General features: G+C 38.4%; 1 protein-coding gene and 1 long non-coding RNA gene across 6 annotated transcripts; one reads left to right on the top strand and one right to left on the bottom strand.

Annotated features, from left to right (window-relative positions):
* Nucleotides 1–222: 222 nt before the first annotated feature.
* On the bottom strand, nucleotides 223–7375 carry LOC308428631. Of its 3 annotated transcripts, none has more exons than XR_013975294.1 (6): nucleotides 7313–7375; nucleotides 6996–7088; nucleotides 4141–4217; nucleotides 3642–3744; nucleotides 2215–2314; nucleotides 223–1471 (listed from the first exon to the last, which is right to left on the bottom strand). It is a non-coding gene; the product is annotated as an uncharacterized lncRNA (long non-coding RNA). The 3 variants fall into 3 exon arrangements; XR_013975295.1 differs by lacking the exon at nucleotides 223–1471 and adding an exon at nucleotides 1898–2022; XR_013975296.1 differs by lacking the exon at nucleotides 223–1471 and adding an exon at nucleotides 1980–2035.
* A 164-nt stretch (nucleotides 7376–7539) lies between these two features.
* MMADHC (metabolism of cobalamin associated D) lies at nucleotides 7540–24400 on the top strand. 3 transcript variants are annotated; one of them, XM_080927537.1, is made up of 8 exons: nucleotides 7540–7605; nucleotides 7918–7974; nucleotides 11082–11226; nucleotides 12743–12960; nucleotides 15799–15904; nucleotides 16888–17018; nucleotides 23125–23211; nucleotides 23891–24400. In XM_080927537.1, exons 2-8 carry the CDS (start codon nucleotides 7966–7968, stop codon nucleotides 24083–24085), a joined length of 891 nt encoding a protein of 296 aa, XP_080783663.1. In that variant the 5' UTR covers nucleotides 7540–7605; nucleotides 7918–7965; the 3' UTR covers nucleotides 24086–24400. The 3 variants fall into 3 exon arrangements, with proteins under 3 accessions (XP_080783663.1, XP_080783664.1, XP_080783665.1); XM_080927538.1 differs by having other exon boundaries at nucleotides 7551–7569; XM_080927539.1 differs by lacking the exon at nucleotides 7540–7605 and having other exon boundaries at nucleotides 7638–7978.
* The last annotated feature ends 398 nt before the right edge of the window (nucleotides 24401–24798 follow it).

Here is a 24798-nt window from a genome sequence, read left to right as displayed (position 1 = left end):
CAATTCTCCTCCCTTGGTATGCACTCAGGGTGGCTTTTTAAACTGTAGAGTAGCGACAACTGGTGTTCACTGAGTATATTGCACCTTTGGTCTACACTTTTAGTGTTGATGAAGACATGGATTCCTATTCTATACGGAACTTCCTTGCTTTGCTGGATGGATTCTATCTTAAAGAGAGAAGAAACTCTTTCAGTGCTTTTTTCAGGTGTGGTTGATGTTTTTATTCAGGTGAGGGCAGGCACAAGATAAGGCAAGGCCTGTAATTGGGCAATGAAAAGGAAAGACGGGGCAGAGTTTTTGAGAGGTGGGAGAGGTAGAAGAGAGAGAAGAGGGGAAGGTGGAAAAAGAAGGACAATTTGTCTTATCTAGATGGGCAGTTTATATCAATATCAATTGGCACGAGTTTATTCTGTGGACACTTTGTGGGGTGAGAATTTACTGATATAAATCTGATTGATGAATTACAAGCCTCTAGAGCTTTGATTTTACCAGGTTACTGGGAATTGTGACTGAGCAACATCTACAGTAATAAAGCCTCGAGACAGGCGCTCACTTCTGAAGTTAGCTATGGTGGCAAGATTGTAGTAGCTGGAGGTAGCGTGGCATGGTGTTTTGGGTTTTTTGTTTCTTTGTTTGTTTTGTTTTTACCGCTACAGTCAGGTGCTTTGCCACAGTGATGAGCAAAGAAACTAGGAGAATGGATATTAACTTTAGATATGTGCCAACAAGCTATCTCCTAGGCGATTCTATATCCTGCCAGGTTGAGAGTATCAACCATTATAAGCAGAGAGGTAACAGTTAATGAGGCAATCTAACATGACAGTTAAAGCCTAGGTTTAGATTTGTAAGTCACAAACTAAAAACAAACAGACATTAACTCAAAGGCTTTTCTTCAGTGTGCACCAACAGCAAGTGTAACATTCACTGCGATTTATTTATGACATGTATGCTATCTATCAAAAGCAGACTAGAAAATACAAGGTGCTTTTTCCACGTCAACCATGGGTTTTCTAAAAGAAGCTAAAGTGCATGCTGTCTCAATGTGTTAAGTACTAAAGAGCTACTGAAGTTTCTGTGCAGGCAACACTAAAGATGTGTTGCCAATAGCTGAGTTCTATGATAGGGACAAAAACAAAACAAAACAAAAAGAAAAACCCTTGCTATATTTCTTCTTTAAAATTCTTACTATTGTCATTCTTATTTTATTGAAGTCAAGTAAAGGGTCGATGAAACCTTTCATTAAAATAGCACAGAATGTTTTCTCTAGGTTTCTAATATGTTTTAGATCTGTTTAGTTGAGCATAAATTCTGTCTTTTGTATTTCAGGTTTGTTAAAACTACTGTCTTCACAACATAGTGGTCGAGCACTCAGTGATGCCTTAGTTTGCTCAAGTGTGCATCCTTCGTTATTGAAAACTGGTGTTCTCTAGAAGGAGTCCGTATGTTGATCAGAAGGCATTGATGCAAATAGCTGTGGAGAGAGATGAAAAAGAAAGTCTCACAGATTGCATATTAGTGTCTGGATCATCTCATCATCTGGGACTTTGATCATCTGGAACTTTAGAGCTCTGTGAATCCATGGTAAGATTCACCCTTACCACGGATGAGCAAACTGGAGTAACACTTGAAAGACTGCGTTTACCTCCTTTCCGCCCCTCTCCTCCCCTCTCCTCCCCCCTCCTTCCCTCTCCTCTGCTCTCTTTCCCTCTCCTTCTCTCTCCTCTCCTCTGTTTTGTTCTCACAGGCAGAATGGAAATTTTAAAACCACACAAGCCCAAGCTCAAATCTCAAATTCCTCAATGCACTTAGCTTTGTGGCATCTGGCATTTCACTCTGTATCTAAGACTCAATAAATTTCTTTGTTAAATGTAGAAATACCCGCCTACTTAGCAGACTCATTGGGGCGATAGATGCAAGGTGACCGTGACACCCAGAGACAGGAGATCAGAGCGCAGCTGTGATTGATGATCTCTGCTGTCATGCCTTCATCTGTTCAGCTTTCAGTACGTATCTGTTGACTGCCTGTGGCAGGATTCTAGTCAAGTCCAGGAAGCAGTGAGGAAATACAAACATTTCTGTCTTTGGGGAGGGGGATATGCTTTTTCCTTTGAATAACACAGTAACCAAAACTTCATCTCCCACTACTGACTAGAAGTTCACCAGCAAGGTCGCCCTTCTATCCTAGTGTTCAAATAAAAACTTGGACAGACTTACTTGTTTTTTATTTCATGTGTATAAGTCTTTGTATGCACAGTATACCATGTGTATGCCTAGTAGCTCCTGAGTTCACCAGGGGGCATCAGATCTCCTGGAACTGGAGTTTACAGACAGTTATAAGATGGTATGTAGATGCTGGGAACCAAAGCAAAAGCAGCAAGTGTTCTTAACATTTGAGCCATCTGTCCAACCCCTAAGTAGGACTCTTATTCCACAATGAAATATCTGTGTTCCACATCTCCTCCTTGCCTCTGTGTGTGTGTATATGTGTATGTGTCTGTGTGTGTCTGTGTGTGTGAGTGTGTATGTGTGTCTGTGTGTGTCTGTGTGTATGTGTCAGTGTGTGTGAGTGTGTATGTGTGTCTGTCTATGTGCGTCTGTATGTGTGTGTGTGTCTCTCTCTCTCTCTGTGTGTCTGTGTGTTTGTCTCTGTGTGTGTCTGTCTGTCTGTCTGTATCCTAGGTAGTTGATAATTTTCTTCCTTGCTTTATTCTGTTAGTATTGCCTAGAGTCCTACCCTTTGCCCCTTTTCATTTACAATTACTATTGCCAGTAGTCTATAGTGTTTTTGTAAATATGGGCTCTTTGAATAGTCTAAAAAAATGTGGGTCTTCTCCTTAGAGGGAAAAAATAGATGTGCTTAAATTTGTACAAAATCCACACATGAATTTCGGAAGTTTCATAATTCTTGTTTCTATTTCCAGAGCCTCTCTTTATTCACCAGATTAAGGAGGGCAGTACAATTACATTTGTCTCAGTGACCCTCAAATCCTCATCGTCCACATAATCTGTGATTCCAGTAAGCCTGCTTTCACACAACTAGCCATACAATTACACAAGAATGTCCTTCATGTCGTTCCTCTAAATCCAGTCTCTTGAGAGGCAGCGTGTTATTTTTAAGCCAAAACAGACCTGGATTTATATCTAGCATGGATACATCAGTAACAAATGTAACCTTTCAGTGTTTTAATTTCTCCACATAATAGTATGTGAATAACAATATCATCATTTCATGCATAGTTATCAGGAAATTTTTTGAAAGCTCTGGGCAAACACCAGATATTCCATAAGTATTAATGTAGCTGACTCAAGGTATCAATAAAAGCAACTACAGTCCCCAAGTATCTTAAGCCAAAAATTTAGGGTATTCTTCATAGTGAAGCCAGAGGATTCTTCTAAGACACAAATCTGGTAAGATACAAATGATGCCCTTAAGTCTGCTCCCTTGTCTCCCTTTGCTTCCAGCACTGTGTCTACCTTAGTATTGCTTAGTACTGCACTTAAGTCCATGCCTCTGAAATTCCTATGTGACTGTACATCTCTCAAGACGCCCCATAGTGTTTGGGATCTTAACATGGTACTTTTATAGTACGTAATCACCTCTACTCTGTATATCTCTTCTTAGTATTTCAACAAATACCTACCTGTCCTTCAAAGTGTAGTTCAATGACCACTCACACTATGACATGGCAGCCAGTCTCCTGCCGTGGTGTTGGTCACTGCCCCTATTCTCCTATTCGTGATTTCCTATTACAGCAAAAAAAAAAAAAAAAAAAATCTAATATGTGGTTATGTTATCCCAGAGCAGGGATGTGAGCTTTTCAAACACTTCACTATCTTTATAGTCATCATACGACCTTCAGTAAATTAGAAGGTTGTTGAAGACTAATTGAGATCACACACATGCAGGAAGAGAGGACATCTGACTGCAAAGATAATGGTCTTGTTGAGACCCCTTCCCACCTCACCCCCAAAAACATTGAAAGGAATGAAGCCTTATGCAGAGACAAATACATTCAGGCCTTAAGCTTGGGTCATTACTATATTTTAATTAAATATACATATGTAAAAGTAATATTTTTCTGCATGTTGATAACCTTTATAGCAAATGCTGTAAACAGTGCTGGAATTCTTGTTTCTCACCTGGCAAAAAGTTTCCATCAAACTCCAGAAGACAAGGATCCTTTTCTTCTCATGTGTTCATACTTTCCTTTTCTGTCCTGTTCCAAAGCAACATGCCATTATTAGGAGGGTGAGGCTGAAGGATATTTAGTTCAATACCAGACTGAGAAACACAGTGAGACAAGGAAGGAAGGAAGGAAGGAAGGAAGGAAGGAAGGAAGGAGGGAGGAAGGGAGGAAGGAAGAAAGGAAGAGAGGAGGGAGGGAGAGGGAGGGGGAGGAAGGAAGGGAGGAAAAAAGGAAGGAAGAATGGGGAAGGAGGGAGAGGGAGAGAGGCAGAAAGGAAGACTGGAGGGAGGGAGGAAGAGGGAGGGATAAGAAGGAAGGAAGGAAGGAAAGAAAGAAGGAAGACGGGAGAAGAGGAAGACAGAGAGGTGAGATGAAGGGAAAGGGAAAGAAATTTGGTGGGAAGAAAAAGAAATAAAGCAACAATAATAAGACAATTTATTATAAAAAAAATTGTCAGGACAGGGGAATACCCAGGAGAATCCCCTGAACGGAAGAGAAGGGGGGATGATTGTGGGAAGGGACAACTGGGAGAGATGCAGTGAGTGAGATATAAAATGAATAAGTAAAAAATAAAGTTGGGGGGAGGAAATTTTGCTTTCCACCTGTCTTTGTCGGGAGTTTCTATTTCTGCACAAAACATCATGACCAAGAAGCAACTTGGGGAAGAAGGGGTTTATTCAGCTCACACTTCCACATTGCCATTCATCACCAAAGTCAGGACTGTAACTCAAGCAGGTCAGGAAGCAGGAGTTGATACAAAGGGATGTTAGTTACCGGCTTGCTCAGCCTGCTTTCTCTTAGAACCCAGGACTACTAACCCAGGGATGGCACCACACACAAGGGGCCCTCTCCCTTTGATTAGTAATTCAGAAAACGCCTTACAGCTGGATCTCATGGAGGCATTTTCTCAACTGAGGCTCCTTTCTCTGTTATAACTCTAGCTTGTGTCAAGTTGACACAAAAACAGCCAGTGCGCCTCCCTAGGACTGACAAGCTGTATTACTATGGAAGTAGACATGAAAGCCAGGGAAACTATAGAGGGAACAATGTCTTTACAGGGTGTAGTTTTTCAACATACCAGATGCTGTTCCTTAGGAAGATCATAGACCTCCTTCCCTGGAAAACGTAAGCTAACATTCTGTTTTTTCCTGGGATTGAATATTCATTTATCTGGTTGGCTGCAAGGGTGCAGTGGCTATTTCCAGTTGTCAACTTCACCATATCTGGAATGAACCACAATCCAGAATTTGGAGGCCCACCTTTGATCTTGAGGTATAAAGGCTAAGAATATTAGGAAACTAAGGCAAGGAGATCACTGAACTCAAGGTCATCTGGGACAAGCAAGTCCCAGATCCAGGTGTGGTGGTACTCACTTTTAATCTGAGACACACCTTCAGTTGGAGACCTACATAAGGACATTGGAACAAGGAAGGCTTGCACTCTCTCTCTCTCTCTCTCTCTCTCTCTCTCTCTCTCTCTCTCTCTCTCTCTCTCTCTCTTCTCTCTCTCTCTCTCTCTCTCTCTCTGCCTGCCTTGTGGGGCTCTGCTTGGTTGCCCTGTGGGACTGAGCATCGGCTAGATCCTTGGATTTCACAGCTGCTGCCAGCCATTGTTAAGGGATTGGACTACAGACTGTAAGTCACCAATAAATACCTTGCTACATAGAGACTATTCATAAGTTTCGTGACCCTAGAGAACCCTGACAAAGGGTACCAGATATTAGAAGTTTGTCACACTTCTTTATTTGAACATGACTTATCACGGTATCTGGACATGGATGAAAGCTGTTTTCAATACCTATGGTGAGTTATTAAATACATGTGAACATGACTGCCTGAAAGGGGGTTCAATCTACCTAACGACAATTTTCAAATGTATTCTAAACTTACTTCTGAGAAATTGTAACCCTAATGCTAACCAACTGATTTAAAACTGTGTCAGTGGAAAACCTACACACAAATCTTTTTAAAAGCTTTATTCATGGGCTTCAAAAATTGGAAGAAAAACTCAAAGATTCCTTACTACAGGAAAGAGAGAAAAACATAGTCAAGCGCCCATACATTGTAATACTATTACTATCCAGGCACTGAACAAAAGGACAGGAGTGAGCTACAAGGCACATAAAAATAAGGATGCTGAATGAAAATAATTTAAATAAATGTGACATATGCTAGAGTGGGTGAGTGCGTGGAGCAGCCTCACTGAGGCAAGGGGGATGGGGAGAGGGGAGAAGCGAATCGGGATGGGATAGGGGTTTTGTGGAGGTATCAGGAAGGGAAATATCATTTGAAATGTGAACAAATAAAATGATTAATAAAAAAAGTAACATCAAGAACATACATTGGGAAAAGAGATGATAAGTATGAGTGAGCAAGGATGATGAGGGTTTAATAAAGCAAAGGCTATTTTTAGTAGCAAAACTATTTCATATGACGTCTTAGTGAGCTTGCTTTGGGTTCAAGACACGAACCCTCGGCTTCCGCTTCAGCCTTTACATTTACTACTTGTTGCCAATCATTGCCATCCCCCAATTTTGGGGTCTTAAGAATGGTAAGTCCAAATAAACAATTCCTTCTATAAGTTACTTTGCCCCTTATGTTTAATCACCGCAAAAGAAAAGTTACTAGTACAGTCATCATAATTAAAGAAACTTCAGAACTATGAGGTTTTTAAAGTACATTAGATAAGTTATATACTATTATTGATAGATCATGTGATGTATGTATGTATGTTTACCAAGCCTATTAAGAGTCTGACGAATGTCACAGAACTTGGACAAAAAAAAAAAAAAAAAAAGCAAGTACTCACAAACAATAGTTCTTGACAAACAGTTGTCATGCAAACAACAGAAGACAGAATCTTCTGAAAGCTGTGGGAAAGTCTCAGGAGAGGACAGAGAACCTGTCGAAGAGAGTTGGAGAGTCAGCTTAGCAGTTAAGAACACAAGTTCAGAGGATCCAGCTTCAACTCCCAGCGCCCACATGGCAGCTCACAACCATCCGTAACTCCAGTCCTAGCAGAACCAACACTTTCTTCTGCACATATACACATGCATGCAAAAAACTCATACACAAAATAATTTTTAAAATTTAAAAACAACAACAACAAAAACCTGTCAAAGGTACCAAAGAGTCAATGAAGCAAAGACTCGGCAAAGACTGGTATGTAGTCCTGTAACTATTCCCAACTTGGTCCCACCCCGCCTTGATCCACCCACCAGTTTATCCAATGAAAGACTAGCTCACCTTCTGCAGCCCTGTGATCATCATCTACTCGAAGATCGGCCGACAGTATCGATGCGCTCGGAGGCAACTAATCAGGTCTGGGCGTCAACAGCGCCGCTGCTTGGACCGCGGTAGCCGCCATTTTGACAGTGGACAGGGTGAGGGCCTTGGCGGGGCAGGTCGCGCGGTGACTGGTACGGATAGTTCCCACCCGCGGTCTCTTCTGCACATTCACGGGTGGCCGTACCCTTGCTGTCGGTATTGCCCCGGTCGACCCACCCCTGCCCTGGGCTCTTCCGCTCGCCCCCCACTCAGCTCTGCCCGAGCCTGTGCTAGGAGCGCAGACCTGCTGGGTTCCGCCCGGCCCGAGTGTTCCCACGGGTTCTCGGGGTCGCGGAGCCCACGGTCTGGCTTTGGGGGGTGACACGCTGATATATGCCTGGTCTGAGCTTCCGTCGGTACAGCTTGGTCTGTCACTAGCCTGTTTTGTTTTTGCTCTCTCCCAGGGATACTTTGCAGAGGGGAAAAAGTTGCGTCCGCCTTCTTCACTAGAAATGGCCCATGTAAGTAAGTCACTCTTGGAATAAACTTGTTAGGAAATGGAGGGACGGGTTTGTGATGACGTTGGCATAATGGTCGCCTTAATGTATCAGCCGTGTGTCGGGGACCAGAGGGTGTGAAATTAGGTTTTTACGCTTTGAAATTCGTTTAGCACATTCTATTTATTAAATTCTGGTGTGTTTTTTGTTTCTCCAATTTATTATTTTCATATTTTACATGCGTATAATCCAATTCAATGCAAGCATCCTTTCAACAATTCTAAAAGTGACTTCAGTAAATATGTAGAATGTTTTAAGCCCTTTACCAATAAGTAAATAAATAAAGCCTTTAGTTAAGATGAAGGTTTGAAGTTAGTATAGTAAGTGACTTTACAACTTCTACAGAAGTACAGCAAAATTTCTTGTTCATACTCACAAAGTTGACTGTGCACATCCTTCCTTAGATAGTTCATAGGTAAAGGACATAAAAAATATGAAGGCTTTTATTAGAAGTAACACATGATAGGGGCAGGAAAGAGGGCTAAGCTGTTAGGACCCCAGGCTGCTGTTGCCAAGGACTCAAGCTGGATTCCTAACACCTACGAGACTGCTCACAACCTTCTTTACTCCTGTTTTGGGGGACCAGTGCCCACTTCTGGGCCACGTTAAACCCCAGGTACACATGTGGTTTACATCCATACTTTCAAACACTTTCAAAGTAGCACATAATAGTTTTTTAAAAGCATCATTTTTCCCCCAAGTTGTTTAAATATTAGGGTGTCATTTCTGCCCATCTGAATGTAAGATGTGCAAGGGACATAATATATAAGGTGAAGTTGGATTGGGAGATAAAGGAATATTCAGGAATCTTGAATGCTGTACTCGGTAATTTAGCTTCATTCAAGTTGTAATTTAACCAGAGCTGTAGTAGAAAAATTAATATGGCAACAGTTAATTGAGATGGCATTCCTTTTGTGAAGTGTTTGAAGGGGTTACTGTAGAGACATGTCCTAAGAGGAGACTACCAGTATGAGCTGAGTTTAATTTCTACCAACCTGCCCTTAAAGGTTGTGATATGAAGAGGCCTATGACACTAAAAAGAGGGAGGTTAGGTGAAAGAGAATAGAATGCTGATCTTTGTATTTTGTTTTCAATGAATAGAGTAGGATGAATTTATCAAAAGATAACAGTTCTTTGTTAGAATGATGTTTATACTAAATAAATTTAAATTTCACCATTTAGATGTTAACACATAAGGGTTTTGTGTTTTCTTATGTGTTGTAAATTTTGGGCAGATATTACTAGTGAAATGTGCATACACTTATGTCTTTAACAATTTATTTAACATCCTGAGTTTTTAAAATGCCCGTATTTAGCATCTAGACAAAATGAACTTCCCACTCTTCTGGATATACCAAACTTTAGCCCCTTTTTCTTGAAACTCAAAACCTTTTAATAAAATTTCCCAAGTTACGTGATTCTTGGTGAAGGCACGGGTCTGCCTTCCTGTGAAATCGGAAACTACTGCAGCTGAGTTAGTGTGTTCGGATGGCATCAGTTATCCACAATGGCTGTGACTGAAGACCCCTTCCTTCATATGAAAGACATATTTCAGTGTGTCTAAGCTCTGAAACATGGACGTTCATGACTCTGCTAACTCGCTTCTGATATCCAGGCCAGGGGTTGTCAGTATTTTTTTTACTATAAATGGCCAGCTGGCAAGTAAGTTGAGCAAGTAGGCTAAAGCTGATGTGGTGTAAGAGCAGCCATGGGTAATACATAAGTGAATGACTATGCTGTTACGATGAAACATTAGTTCCCATCAGCTGTATTGGGAAATCATCTGACAACTTCTATATTAACTATTCTAACCTAAGGATTCTCTTGGAATCTGTCCCTGCTCTCATATTTACATATTCAACAATTTAACTCAGTCGGGGAAATGAATGTAAGATCAGAAGATACTCTACAAAAATATGCCAGAATTAAGGAAAGTGATATCACCTGTAAACTAAGAGGAAATAATAGCATGGGGGTTGTTTAACACATTCTGAAGCAGGAAAGGATTGAAAAGGGAACATTTAGGTCCAAGGACAAATTCTCAAGTCTCTGGTTTAAGGATCTGAGTAGTTGTTCTACATTTTAGTATTTATTAAATAAGGTAGTATTTATAAATTCACTTTGTGGCCTTTATTGGAAAAAACACACTTTTATCTCAAATAGTGTTTGCTCTAATATTTGTGTTGTGACCTAAGGTGAATCTATAGTGTCTATCTGGGAGTGAGGGAGTGATTACAGGAACTGTGGCAATCCAAGTTGGGCCATAGGCAACCCAGGGAATGCCAAGGGTCAAGAGTTTTTTAATTTAAAATACAGAAGGTTGCATAATTTATTGTTTTTTTTTTTTGCCCTGCAGATCAACATGAAGTAGCATCAGTCCAAAGTTGAACAGCTATTGGCTAGGCAACCCCAGAAAAGTGTTTGATTAATTTGCAGAAGCAAAGCTAAACAAGAGGCAAAACTACAGTGGCATTTGTGGGAGGTTATAGTTTGGGTAGTCTTTCTGTGAGAGTTATTTAATATTCTCAGAGGTCTTTCTACACCTCAGCATGGCCTCCTTGATAGGGTTGGGCATTCATGGCTGCCCTTTTGATTCTGACAACTATCAGAAGTGTTTTGGTTTTAATTGTAAGTACACATACTATTTGTCACACAGTAGGTATTTCACAGAGGTAGTAAGTAATATGTGTTGTTTTTAAAAGATATATCACAGTGGATGAATTAACTTACTGTGTCAACATGAAAACCTAAATTTGAGTTCGCTGTCATGTAAAAGTCCAAGTAACACCAGCACTGTGGGGGAGGTGACAGGAAGTTCACTGAGACTTGATGACCACCATAGTATCTCCAGGCTCAGTGAGACACTAAAGCCATAAGGTAGAGAGTGGTAAAGCAGGACTCCTGTTGTTCTCTAGCCTTCTGAGTATACCCAAGCACACACCTGTGCAATCATTGTATACATACATGCACATATTCCTCATGTGTGCACACACATACAATAAACACAATATGAAGGTTTGTCAGAATTTATTATTTATAGCCAAAAATGTCAATTTCTCTGTTATTATTAGGTGCTCTGTAACAGAGCCAGACTGGTTTCCTATCTCCCAGGATTTTGTTCTTTAGTGAAAAGAGTTATCAATCCAAGAGCCTTTTCAACTGCAGGATCTTCAGGTTCTGATGAGTCTCATGTGGCCACTGCACCTCCAGATATATGTAAGTAAAATAGTTATTGCTTTATACACACACACACACACACACACACACACACATACTTGTTTCAAAAACTTTATGTTGGCCCTGGAGAAATGGCTCGGTGGTGGTTAAGAGCACTGGCTGCTCTTCCAGAGGTCCTGAGTTCAATTCCCAGCAACCACATGGTGGCTCACAACCATCTGTGATGCAGACAGGTACAATATGCTCATATACATAAAGTAAATAAATAAATCGAAAAAACCTTTTATGTTGTGCTTTCTCTAATAGTTTTTCTTGAAGTTTTATATTTTTTAAAACTCTTGTCCCATTGAAAATAAAGTTCTGCCTAGATATATCAGAAAGATAAAATATTACAAAGAAATGCATTAAAACAATGTTTCTTATAGGATTATATCTGCCAATAAATATATTATAATTGAAATATTACAAGTTAAAAGTCTATTTGATATACTTAATTTCCAGGATATCTTAGTTTGGTACACAGTGTACTGTGTATTTCCTATAGGTATCACATGACTCAGAACTACAGCTTACTACTAAAAGATAGAGATCATTATATAGTCTGTTGCTACCTGAAGGAAAATGTCAAAATTCAATGTTAAGTGCATATTGTATTCATACTGTCATAAAGCTAAAAAACACTAAAATGAGCTATTGGAAGTCCAGTACTAACTACACTTGGTTCCAAAACTTCTGGTTTATTTTTTAAGATTTTATTTTTAACTATGTGTGTGGAAGTGGGTTTGTGTGTGGGTGTGTGCATGTGAGTGCAGGTACTTGCAGAGCCCAGAAGAGTGTTCCATCCCCTGGAACTGGAGTTACAGGCAGTTGTGGGCGGCCCCAGTTGAGTGCAGGAACTGAACTTAGTACTTCACAAGATCAGTATCCCCTCTTAATCACTGAGTCATCTTACCAGTCCTTAAAGCTGCTTTCATGAACTTAGTTTCCATCATCTGACATAGTCTTCCTGAACCAGGTCTCTTGATTCTGTAAGTTGTGTTGCTACTTACATTTCTTTGCTAAATCCTGTCAGTGAAGCAAGCATTTCGGATGTTTGTTATGCATTTATTGAATAATTTACCTGGCATCTTCTGTGCTTCTATTCATCTGTCATTTGCATCACTTCATATTAATCATTATAAGGTATTTTAATTATGTTACTTTCTCGATAAATATTCTTCATTATTTCTCTCAGCAACAGTTTCTAAATTTTGAGTAGTTGTCCAAGGCTATTTAAAGAGGCTGGGTAGTGATTAGTAAGTTTTTAAAAAATTATACATTTCATACTTCAAAATTTGTAATTAGTGCTAAAAAACCAAAGGCTTTTAGAAGCTTAACCTAATGTGTCCCAAAAGTATTACACATGGGATTCTTGTTCCTTTAAAAGCTTGACTGTGATTTAAGATCACTCGGGCATTTAAAGCCATACAGCATCCCTGATTGTGGTTGTAGTTGTTTCTCATCCCTCCCCAGTTTATAATACCTGAAGACTGTGTGTGACCTGTGTTCCCTTCAGGCTCTCGGACAGTGTGGCCCGATGAAACTATGGGACCCTTTGGACCTCAGGACCAGAGATTCCAGCTCCCTGGGAATATAGGCTTCGATTGTCACCTCAATGGGACAGCCTCACAGAAGAAAATCCAGGCCCATAAAACTTTGCCTGATGTTCTAGCAGAGCCGCTTTCAACCGAAAGACACGAGTTTGTGATGGCACAGTATGTGAATGAGTTTCAGGTTGGTTGCTGATAGTACTACTCTTATTAAGGCTGATTACTTTTCTGTTACTGAGTACATTTCATTGAGAAGATGAATAAAAAGGCAGTGTATATAAATGCAGCATAACCAGCTTTTAAAAGATAACTAGGCACATGCAGTTTACATGTTTAAATTATATTCTGTTAAATAGTTCTTCCAAAATTCATTTCTAGTAACTACTTATTCCAAATATGACTGCTGAATTGTTTTTTGTATTGCTGAAGAGTAAGGTTTTTTGTCTTTCTAAAAATTACTTATGATGGCAAATGTCTGTAATTCCAGTACTTGACCAGTAGGAGGAAGATCTCTGTTGGTGCAAAACTAGACTGACCTACATTGTGCATTCAGGCCACCCAGGGGAGTTGTATTTTGTCAACTAAAAAGAAAGCAATATAAATGTTTGACTTTAGAGGGGGAAAAAAGAAAAAATTTAAAGGATTAGGGGAGGGTTTTGTTTTGTGTGTGTGTGTGTGTGTGTGTGTGTGTGTGTGTGTGTGTGTGTGTACATGTACATGTTCAAATGTTTGTGCAAGTATACTTGCTCAGGAGATCATGAGTGGAGACCAAAATTGATACAGGGATATCTTCTTTAGTTGCTTCTCCACCTCACTTTTTGAGGCAGAGTCTGCCACTGTCTCAGAGCTTTGTGTTTTGGCAAGGCTGGCCAGGAGGGCCTCCAACATGGGACACAGATGTGTTTGCCTCCATGCCTAGCACTGTAGGTGGATGCTGAGAATTCAAACTCAGGTCCTCATGTTTACATGAGAGTACTTCCTGAGCCCTGTGCTGTAATTGTGTAACTGGGGTTCTTGCTTCATTTGTTTGTTTGTTTCTTGTTTATCTTTATCGAGACAGGGTTTCTGTATGTAACAGTCCTGGCTGTCCTGGAACTCACTTTGTAGATCAGGCTGGCCTCTAACTCACAGAGATTCACTGGCTTTTGCCTCCTAAGTGCTGGTGTTAAAGGCATGTGCCACCATGCCTGACTCACATTCTTTGAAATATTATTCATGGAAATAGAAGGCTACATACATTTCAGAGTTTTGGTCAACCTGATAAATGATCAAACATTGCTACATAATTTAACCAGAGGGATTTTTGTTTGTTTGCTTGCTTGCTTGGTTGGATGGTTGGTTGATTGGTTCAGTTTTTGTGATAGTAATGAGTTGTGTTTTTAAAGATTTATTCTAATTATGCGGTATATATGTCTCTGTTTGGGTATGTGCACATGAGTACAGGTGCCCATGTAGACAAGCGGCATCGGATCCTCTGGAGCTGGAGTTACAGGTGCTTGTGAGCTGCCTGAAGTAGATGTTAGGATCTGAACTCAGGACATCACAAAAGCAATCATGTTCTTAACTGTTTAACCATCTTAGCATCTCCTGCTGGTACAGATTTTTAAATAAAGCTATATTATTTGGTACACTAGTCTCTCAAAGTATGTGTTGTATTGGATGCCAGGACTTTGGGATTTCATTGGCTTCCTGGACCATTTATCTTGCTCAGTCCTCTCATTTGTTCTTCCTCTTCATACCAAATTCTTGTTGTTTCCCACAAATGCTGTTCTTAATCATCTCACTTAAATTATTCTTCAGTCACTACTTCATTGGCACTTTTAATTCTTAAATTTATAATTCCTAAGTCAGTATTATTTCTGACATTTGCCCAGTGGATGTCTTTATTAAGATATCTGGTAAGTCCCAGATTTTGTGTTTAATACTGAAGTGGTCCTTTTATTTCCTTTAAGTTTGTCCTTATTTCTGTCTAATCAGTCATATGAATAGTATAGCAGTACTTCTTCTATCTTAAGATAAATTATAAGATAACTTATAGTATAACTTAATATTTAATTATACGATTAATATATTTGTGTAATAATGTATAATTTGTATATTAATATATTTATTTTATTATTATATGACCGTCCTTGCCTCCCCTCTCTATCAAGTCCCCTCAGATGCTGTCAGAATTGCATTGTTCCATTCTGTTAATTTGATCCTAAGTTACTGTTGTCTTTTCAACTTTGTCAGACTTCAGGATCTGTTTCTTTTACTTGCATTTGTAGGGACATTATAGTACAGCATAATAGAGTAGGGAAAAAGAATGAATCTAGGTTGAGCAGTTAGTTTGTGACTGAGAAAGTCATTTAAGCGTTCTGAGCCTTTGTTTGTTTTTATGAAAGGTGAAAACAGTAGTAGCAGTATTGGACTTGCTCCTTCCAGTTTTGTTACATTGTTTCTCTACTGAATTCCTAACCTGTATTCTGCCTGGAATCACCCACATTAGTTGCTGCTCTTTCTCCTTTTCCTGAATCCTGCTAGAGAAGCAGTTTCCTCCCTTGCTCCATGCCTAGAAGCTTTAATACTGTGGCAACTTCATGCTGAACTGCAGTTTTTATAATGCTGCTTTTCTTCTGCTGAATCTCTTATATTTGAGAGCAAAAGCTGGACTTTAAAATATATTTTATCTTTTAAGTACTGTCTACTCCTTCAAAGGCCCTAATATATAGCTAAATTTCAACTGGGTAGTTACTCAACCCTTCCTTTAGCCAAAGCTATATGATTCAACCTAATATTATTTTTTTAATTAGCATCATCCCAATTTTATAATAATTCAATGCTACCTAAATATCATAAAAGGTAACATTGTAACTTTTTAAAAGCATTTCAGTCTGTTTCTTAGCCAAATTCTGTTCCTATTAAATGCCAGAATATCAGTATAAATATTTAATATTTAAATAAAAAATTAAAGTTAAATTCTTCAGAAATATAGTATGTTAATCAAACTCAAATTTTCCTTTCATCCTTGTCCCCACAGGATAGTGATGTACCTGCTGAGCAAGAAATTAACAGTGCAGAAACTTACTTTGAAAGTGCCAGAGTTGAGTGTGCAATCCAGACATGTCCAGAACTGCTGCGGAAAGGTATTCTCCTTCCTGTATTGAGCTCAAAATGTGTATGAGATAATGTTAGTAATGTCTTCCTATGCTTAATGAGGACTTGGAGTACTTATAAAGCCATGTGTTGATATTTAACGTCTGACTAGAAATGATTGCTTGATCTCTGATATCTAAACTCATGTTCGTTAATACAGGAATAATAGGATTTCTAGTAACTTTTCCCTTAAACTTCATGTTTTTACTCTTGTCTATGATTTTTTATAAATTTGCGTATGATATGCAAAGAAGAATCTTTGAGAGTTTTATAAAGTGAATTTTGATTTTATTCATCTTCATTTCTCTCTGTTCTTGAGGATCTCTTAGCACCTATATGAACTGTCAACTCACCCCACCATATTCCATATCTTTCTCTTTTTAAAACAAACTATGGAGTCGATTTGGTACTGCTAAAAGCATGGTCAACCTACCAAGAGCCACACCCTTAAAACTGGGTCATCTTCCCTTAGACGCCGTCAACTGTCCATAGCTCTTCAGTTAGATGAGGGGACTAGTGACCTCCTCTCTGCTTTGTCCTGGAAAGTTAACAGCCTTCATTTTGTGCAAGTCATTTGTATAGCTTCTCTGAGTTCATAGGCATAGGCGGTCCTGTGGTGTGCCATCCTTCCTGAAGTCTGGTAGCTGGTGTGGTGTGGATGTTCCATTGGTAGCTGAGTATTCACAGTCACCTTTCTCTGCACTTTGGCCAGTGGTCAGAAAACTCTTAATAATAAATTCATCTGAAAATGATGATAAAAGCAAAACAGTGTGGTGTGGCTTAACCCTGGGGTTGTTCAGATCACTGTTTGAGCTCATCAGTAAAGCTGCATTTATTTCACTGGAAAAGCAGCAAATGCTTGTAAGTCTGCCTTAGCAGATGTAACTTGATTTCATCTGAGCAAGATATTTCTATAGTTCTTTGTATAAAGCTAATTGTTTTCTTCTGGGGATTTATATTATTGTTTTTTTAGATTTTGAGTCACTTTTTCCAGAAGTGTCTAATAGCAAGCTGATGATTCTGACTGTAACCCAGAAAACTGAAAATGACATGACTGTCTGGAGTGAAGAGGTAGAAGCTGAGAGAGAGGAGCTGTTGGAGAAGGTAACTCTTCAGTGTCCGTGTAGAGCTGGCATACTCAAGTGCCGCTTTAGCGGTTTGGTTTTGTTTGTTTGTTTGTTTTTAAAAATTATTTATTTTATACACACACACATACACACATTTTATGTTGTTGTCTTCAGACACACCAGAAGAGGGAATCTGTCCCATTACAGATAGTTGACTACCATGTGTTTGCTAGGAATTGAACTGGGGACCTCTGAAGAACAGTCAGTTCTCTTAACTGCTAAGCCACCTCTCCAGCTCCTTCAGCCTCTGTGTGTGTGTGTGTGTGTGTGTGTGTGTGTGTGTGTGTGTGTGTGTGTGTGTGTTGCATTTAAGAGAACCATAGAGCAGCAAGCTTACTTGGATTTTCCATGTCATCAACTTTTACAACTGGAACTACTGCACAGCTGTAATCTTATGTTACATACTCCTTTGTGCCCTGCCCAGAGTAATAAATGTGTATGTTTGTGTTGTGATAATCATTAGAAGCAACCTTACACAATAAATAACCAGAAACAGCATATGGATACTATTTGATAAGTGAATGTTGGCCTTCCTAGGGCAGTAGGAGTCTGACTTAATCCCCTGTAAAACTCTGTAAAGTATTCTTCATTCTTTCCACATGTGATGCTTTTCTGTGCCATTAGATAAGTACAGAGCAAAAGCCCTTTGTGGGGGACACGAACAGAGGGACAGATAAATCAAGACAACATTCAGGCAGGAGCAGATTCAGACTCATGGAGCTGACAGATTTATATTTAAGGCAGAAACCATAAGCTACTGGGAGACAGGTATAGAATTCAAGTCCAGACTGTTAAATTACTCACAGAAGAAGTCTGATTTCTTTCCCTCAACCCAACACCAATACATACTGGTAATTCTTGAGTTATCACTAATGCATTTAGCCAATGCATTTATCTCATGTATCTTTTACATGAGAGAAATTGTCTTTTCTGGTCTATACTTGTTCTGTAAAATATTTCAAACACTGAAGAAATAGCACCTCCCCACCCCCCCGAAGAAAACACATGCTTTCAGGGGCTGCAGAGATGGCTTGGCAGTCAGAGAACATGGGTTTGATACCCAGGACCCACATGGTGATTTGTAACTATAGTTCTAGGGGATCCATTGGCCTCTTGTGGCTTTTATAATAAGCACCACAGATGCATAATGTCCACAGATACACATGCAGGCAAAATAGCCTTATACATGACAAGTAAATAATGTTTTCTCAATGCCTCCTTTCTTAATAGTCTTAACATTTAGTTTCATTTAGTCCTTTTCTAAATTTATAAAAATACATTACACCAAGGACAAGACTCTGTCCCTCTCATACATTTTCCCTATACCCTCTGTAATATATCAAGTAAATACTGAGAAGCAACCCAGTTACCTCTAAGGAATAAGTAATAATACTGAACAGTGTGACAGTGAACCATAATGTATGCATCTTTTTTCCTGCCCTTTGCTTTTAACCTAAAGATATGTTTTGCTACTTTTCTATACCACTATATATGTAGATATATTTTCTTTCTTATAAAATATGCATTGTGTTATAAGTGAACTAAAATTTTGAAGTTATTTTAAGATTTCTCTTGTGATTTATAAATTGAAAATTCAACTTTGCTGATACTGACACAGCTGTGAAAATCATTGCTAAACCCATTTTTTATGAGCAAAAATCTCCATAGACTCCCAGATAGAAGATGGCTGAATTACTGTCATTTTAAATTTTGATAGATGCTTATGATATGCCTACCCCAGAAATTAACTTAATATATATACTATGACCCTAGCTTATCTTCTACCTTAGCTTTTTATAATCAGATAAAATGTCTTATAGTTACTTATATACATATGTATTTAATAATTTAAAACTATATAGTAGTTACCTTAAAATTGATAATGGGTAATATGAATTTTTCTGTAGGACAAAGAGAGTATTTCTCTGTGTGATAGATTAAGAATGACTTATTTGAGTGCCTTAGCTTGCTCCAGTTGAAAAACTCCCTTATTTTCTATATAAGACAGTGTCAGGAATTTTATTACTTATTAGGGTTAACTAGATGGTTGTTTTCATTTGTGATAATATTTTAAAGTTTACTTGTTACTCAAATGTACCACATAGAGCTTACTAATACATGTCATAGTGTTTTAACAGGTGTGAGCATATTTGTTATATCTAATTAAAGTGGAATTATATAGAGGCATACAACATTCAGGCTGGTATGATAACCTGCACCTTGGTCCCAACACTCAGGAGGCAGAGGCAGGTGGATGTCTGGGAGTCTGAGGCTGGCCTGGTCTATATAGTGAGTTCTAGGATAGCCAGGAAAACATAGTGAGAGAGACCTTATCTAAAAACAGACATACTTTTAGATTTAAGAGAATTAAAGTTAGCAGTGTTAACAAAAATCTTATTTACATATTAAAAGCATAATAAATGTATAGTTCTTGTCACAGAGCTCATTGTTCTGACCTAATTTAGTATTGACTCCAGTATACTTTTTTAGATTCCTTTGACAAGTGTGGACTTTAACTTGTACAAGCTAAATTTCTGTGGGAAAACACTTTAATTAAAGCATGTTAATGAGTTTGTTGAAACCACTTGTAACCCTATTTTCCATGTCCAGTTCTGATTTTTTCCCAGCAGATGTCAGTGTTTGCCTTTGATGAACAGAACTTGTTAAGACATTTGCTGGCGCTTATGAGTCTTTAGTAACTTTTATACATGCTTCATTGTATCGTTTTAGGTTTTTTTTTTTTTTAGGAATGACTTTTTTCACTAAGTTGGAATATGGTATAATGACTTACTTTTAAGATTTACAAAGATTATGAAATAATAGCAACAGCTGTTAATGTTGAATGTGACTGATAATACAGCATTATTTAATATATATGTGTGGCAAGTAAACTTACAGTTTATTTGAGTAAAATGACTTACCAGTGTCACAGCCCTCAGAAGAGGAAGTTAGAGACCTGACCAGCCAGCACAGGCAGAATTATAGACAAAAATCGCCAGCACTGTGATGCTAGCTCTGAGTTTGTCTTACGGAGCATGGAGTGATCAGCTGGTAGCTGTGAGCGAATGGTACTCAGCTTTGTGTTATAAAACTTACTCCTGAGTGAGGCTGGACTTAGGCTCTTACGTAGGTCTGTAGTATGTTAAGTTGAAAGTCAAAATAGGAACGCAGGCCAAATTCCAGGTTCCTTATGTAACTGCCTTTCTTGGTCTCACTGCATATCAAGTGCTTTTTGAAAGCTGAACAGAAGACATTGGCAGTAGAGAGAGGGCTGATGAAGGTAGAAACAGAGCTTAGAGCAGACTGATCAGAGCCACTTCTTACAGGGCCAGTGTACGGAGGATTTGGTTATCACTCCGGCTCAGGTATACAGGCCCCTTCTTATAGGTTGCTGTCAGTCCTCTGCCTGTTTATGAAACCTGTAATGTTTTAGATTCAGTTCGTATATGACAGTAGTGTTATTAATTCCATTCCAGCTTGATCTGGTCTGCCTCATTAGTGCCAACATGGTGGCCTCCTATAAACTTAACAAGTCTGAGTTGTCCTCTTTATCCACTGATAAGAGCAAGACCATAATGTCAATGAGAGTGTATTTATAAGCTTATGATAGAGCTGAGTTGATGTCAGCAGTACATTTAATGATTAACAGTTACCACTGATACTCCAGAATAACAGTTGATATAAACAAAGTTATGTGAATATGGTCTCTTTCAAAATATTTTTTATACTTTTACCCTTTATTTAAAGAAAGCTTTTTACAATCAGCACACATCACTGATGTTGCACGTGGGGTCATTAGAAGGAAAATGTGGTTACTCTGCACAGTTACTTGGCTACCTTCACAGTCTTGTTGATAATCAAGGCCGTTACTAAGTGTCTAGCAGGTAGATAGTATCTGTAGGGATGCAGTGGACCAAGAGATGATTCACAGCCCAGGCAGGTTGGTCAGGTGCTGTGAGATTTTATCATGCTACTCAGAATGGCTTGGCATTTAAAACCTAAAATTTTGTAATCATTTCTAAAAATTTCAGATTAGTGTGTTTTGAGGGCAGTTGACCATAGATAACAAAAAAACATAGAAAATCAATACTTAGATGGGAGACTCGTGTTATAGGCATCTTGGTCAATCCATTTCAGCTATAGGCTCTGACTTAAACTGTTAAAACAACCATCGACGTTAATGGCTAGATGTAGCTGTGTCAGTCAAATGAGTTATCCAAACAGGCAGTTAGTTTAACTTGTTCTGGGACTATAATTTGCTAGTGTTCGGTGTAGAATATATTTATTCTGCATTCCTCAGTCCTGGCCATTTAGAGTAAGTGTCAGCTAAATGTCAGAAGTGTGGTATCTCTTCACTGTTGATGGACCAGAAATCCATGTTCCCCAGCCTGTGTGATCCCTGCAAATTATCTTTCAGTTCTCAAGTTCAAATGGGTATTTGCTAGGCCTGTTAGAATAATCTTGTCTCTTGCTTACTCACCTCAGCTTTTTGCTAAGTAACCAGTAACCAGGTTACTACTCAGGAACCTCGTGTGTCTTGCAGTGGTCCAGGTTTTTTTTTTTTTTTTTTTGCCTTTTAAACTCCGTGACACCACCACTTTCCTTGGATACCACTCTGTCCTAGCTTACTTTCTGTTGCTGAAATTGACACCAAACCTAGTTTGGGGAGAAAAAGAGTTTTTTTGGGCTTATGTGTCCTGATCACAGGTGACCACTAGGGGAAAGCAGGAACTGAAGCAGACACAATGGAAAAACACTGCTTACTGGCTTGCTTTCCAAGTCTTGTGCAACCTGCTTCTATAACCTAAGACCACCTGTGTAATAGGCCGGATCCTCCCATGTGTATCATTAATCAAGAAAATGCCCCATAAACTTTCCTACAGGCTAATCCGGTGAAATCATTTTCTTGTCATCCCCCCAAAAGACCCTAGCTTGTGTCAGAATGACAAACTCTCATACACTTATAAATATGTTTCTAGAGATGAAGGTAGACATTTGCTCCCATTTTCTCAAAGACCAGGACTTTTGGAGCATAACAGTAGGCGCTTGCATGTTTTGATCAGTTTATAGCTTTCAGCAGGATGTAGAGTTCTGGTGTCTGTTCCGACTAGAGTTAAAGACACGCCCTTGGGGTTTAGATCCCCGTTATGCTCTTTGTCAGCAGGATAGTCTAGACTTCAGTTTTTCACTACCTACAGTTCTGGTTGGCAAGTACACCATAGAAATCAAGATAGTAAGACCAAAGTCCTGATCTATACATGAGGTATTCACATGTATACACATCTATAAATTTATTCCTTTGCTTCAACTACCTATGTATCAGATTTTGTTGTTTTGTTTTATGTAATATGCTAGTGGTTTATCCTTGGGCCTAGGCAAACTCCATGATTGAACTATGTCACCGTCCTTTTTAATTTATTTTTAATTGCCTTTTCAGAAATATTTTGTGGCTATATGAGTGGGGAGATACATTTGAAGGGCACACAATAATGAGTCCTTCACAACTTCATTTATTTATGGGTGTTTTGGCTACATTTATGTCTGTGCTTGGTGCCTACAGAGGCCAGAAGAGGAAGTCAGGTTTGCTAGAACTGGCATGTTAGACAGCTGTCAGCTGACATGCGGGAGCTAAGAGTCCAATGCATGTCTTCTGAAAAAGCAGCCTTTCACCACAGGATCTGTTTCACCACCTCTATTAACCAGTAGATAGGTTAGCTCTTTCTTTTCTTCCTTTTGTTTTTTCTTTTTGCTTATGTATTTGTGATCCTCATTATATAAAAATAAGCTATAGTTTGAAATTTAAGACATATGAGTTAACAGTACAAACTGATTTAGACATACTTTGTAAAGAAATAAATGAAAGAAATTTGAGAAGAACAACATTTAGGTTTTATTATAGAGGTTAAATTTGTATTAACCATGTTTTGAATTTGTGAAAATCTGACTTTATAGTCTTAGTCTTTTTTATTAATCTGATAGTTTTCTTTGAAGCAAAAGATACTCATTTAACATGTTATTTTAAGAAATATAAACCAATCTAAGTGATGCTGGATTGAGCATTGACTTCACCTTCTTCCCTGTAGTTCATTAATGGTGCTAAGGAAATCTGCTATGCTCTTCGGGCTGAAGGATACTGGGCTGATTTCATTGACCCATCATCTGGTTTGGCAGTAAGTATATATATTTTGAAAGCCATATTATATGGATAAAGTGCTTATTATAAAATATAACTGTCCTATTGGCCAAAAAAACAAAAACAAAACAAAATAAATCCATTAGGCTTTTTTACAATTCAAAATATTATCGAAAGAAGAGAATTATAAGTCCATTGGATTCACTATTCTAGGAGACACAGCTTAGAAAGTACTGTGATCTAGTCTAGTTTCTTAAAGGACCAAAGTATTTTGAAGTTTAGAAAATATAAAGTGCAAAAAATTAGAAAAGTAACTTTTTGGAATTTTTCATATAGTCGTGGTCACGTACTTCAATCATAAGAAGTAATAAATTCATTTTTTAACTTTAAGATAGAAATACATACATTCTGCTTTTCAGTCAAGTACAGTGTCATACAGACTAGAAGACTTTGTCTTCCTTCAATTCCCTTTCTTATGTCATTCATCTTCATCTTTAAAGTTTGCATAATGCTATATAGTTCTAGGTAGCTTGGAATTTACTAAATGATTCATTTTCCATTTCCAGCATACATAAGAACTGGAAAGGGTATGATAGAGTAGTTAGGGTTTGCATTACACTTTTTAATTGGCTAAAAAATACAGATGTTTGCATTTACATTAATTTTCTTACAGTATCTTTCTAATGAAAATATTACTTCATTTCTTATTCCTCCAGTTTTTTGGACCATACACAAACAACACACTTTTTGAAACAGATGAAAGGTACCGGCATTTAGGATTTTCTGTTGATGACCTTGGCTGCTGTAAAGTGATCCGTCATAGTCTCTGGGGTACTCATGTGGTTGTAGGAAGTATCTTCACGAATGCAGCAGCAGACAGCCATATCATGAGGAAGCTCAGTGGAAACTAGCAAGTGGCACTGTGACAATTGAGCACTGTTTGTCTGTAATGGATTGCTCTACATAAACACTGTCATGGACCGCAGTTTCTAGGGGATTCTTGTTTCTAGGTATTTATTTCATCACTTATGGGTTTACATCGACAGGTGACTTGGGGTTTCAAAATTGCAAATGCTAGTTCATACTCTGGAGTACATGTTGGCTCAGCCATATTCTAGAAAATGAGATCATCAACTTGTAACTAGGGTATGTAATGGTCTCAGTTTTAATTCTTCCCTTTATTGGAAAAACTTTATTTTTTCCAAAAATAAATCATTTGTCTATGATGGCTTGTGTTTCTTTCATTGCAATAGCTTAAATATTACAGCTATTTAGCATGTTAAACTACAACATTAAAATTTAAGTTGTTTTTTAGTACCATTGATAATTCTAGATTCACAGAAGACTTTTCTAATATTTTTAACTGCTAATCAAACTGGCCCTAGTTTATTATTTTGAAATGTTATCAGAAAAAAAAATAGTAAAAGTAGTCCATCTTTTATGTATAAAAGTTTATCAGTTTCATTCTTAGACTAAAAACAACTCTTTATCCTGTAGCTGAGACAGTTAAACATAATTTATTTTCAGGTTGATGCCTCAGCTCCAGTCACATCCCTAACTCCATCACTCCAAAGGTGTCTCATTGTCTGTGACTCTGCAGAGCTTATTGCACTTTTAGAAAGTC

The sequence above is a fragment of the Micromys minutus genome (assembly GCF_963924665.1).
Source record: "Micromys minutus genome assembly, chromosome: 13".
NCBI classification, from domain to species: domain Eukaryota; kingdom Metazoa; phylum Chordata; class Mammalia; order Rodentia; family Muridae; genus Micromys; species Micromys minutus.
Note: the sequence above shows the minus strand (reverse complement) of the source record. Positions and strands in the feature narration are given on the sequence as shown.

What these genes read in the sequence shown, in the direction of transcription:
- MMADHC (XM_080927537.1), top strand. An exon ending in CACTGCACCTCCAGATATAT is followed by an intron (nt 11,227 to 12,742) that starts GTAAGTAAAATA and finishes TGTTCCCTTCAG; the next exon opens with GCTCTCGGACAGTGTGGCCC. An exon ending in TCCAGAACTGCTGCGGAAAG is followed by an intron (nt 15,905 to 16,887) that starts GTATTCTCCTTC and finishes TTGTTTTTTTAG; the next exon opens with ATTTTGAGTCACTTTTTCCA.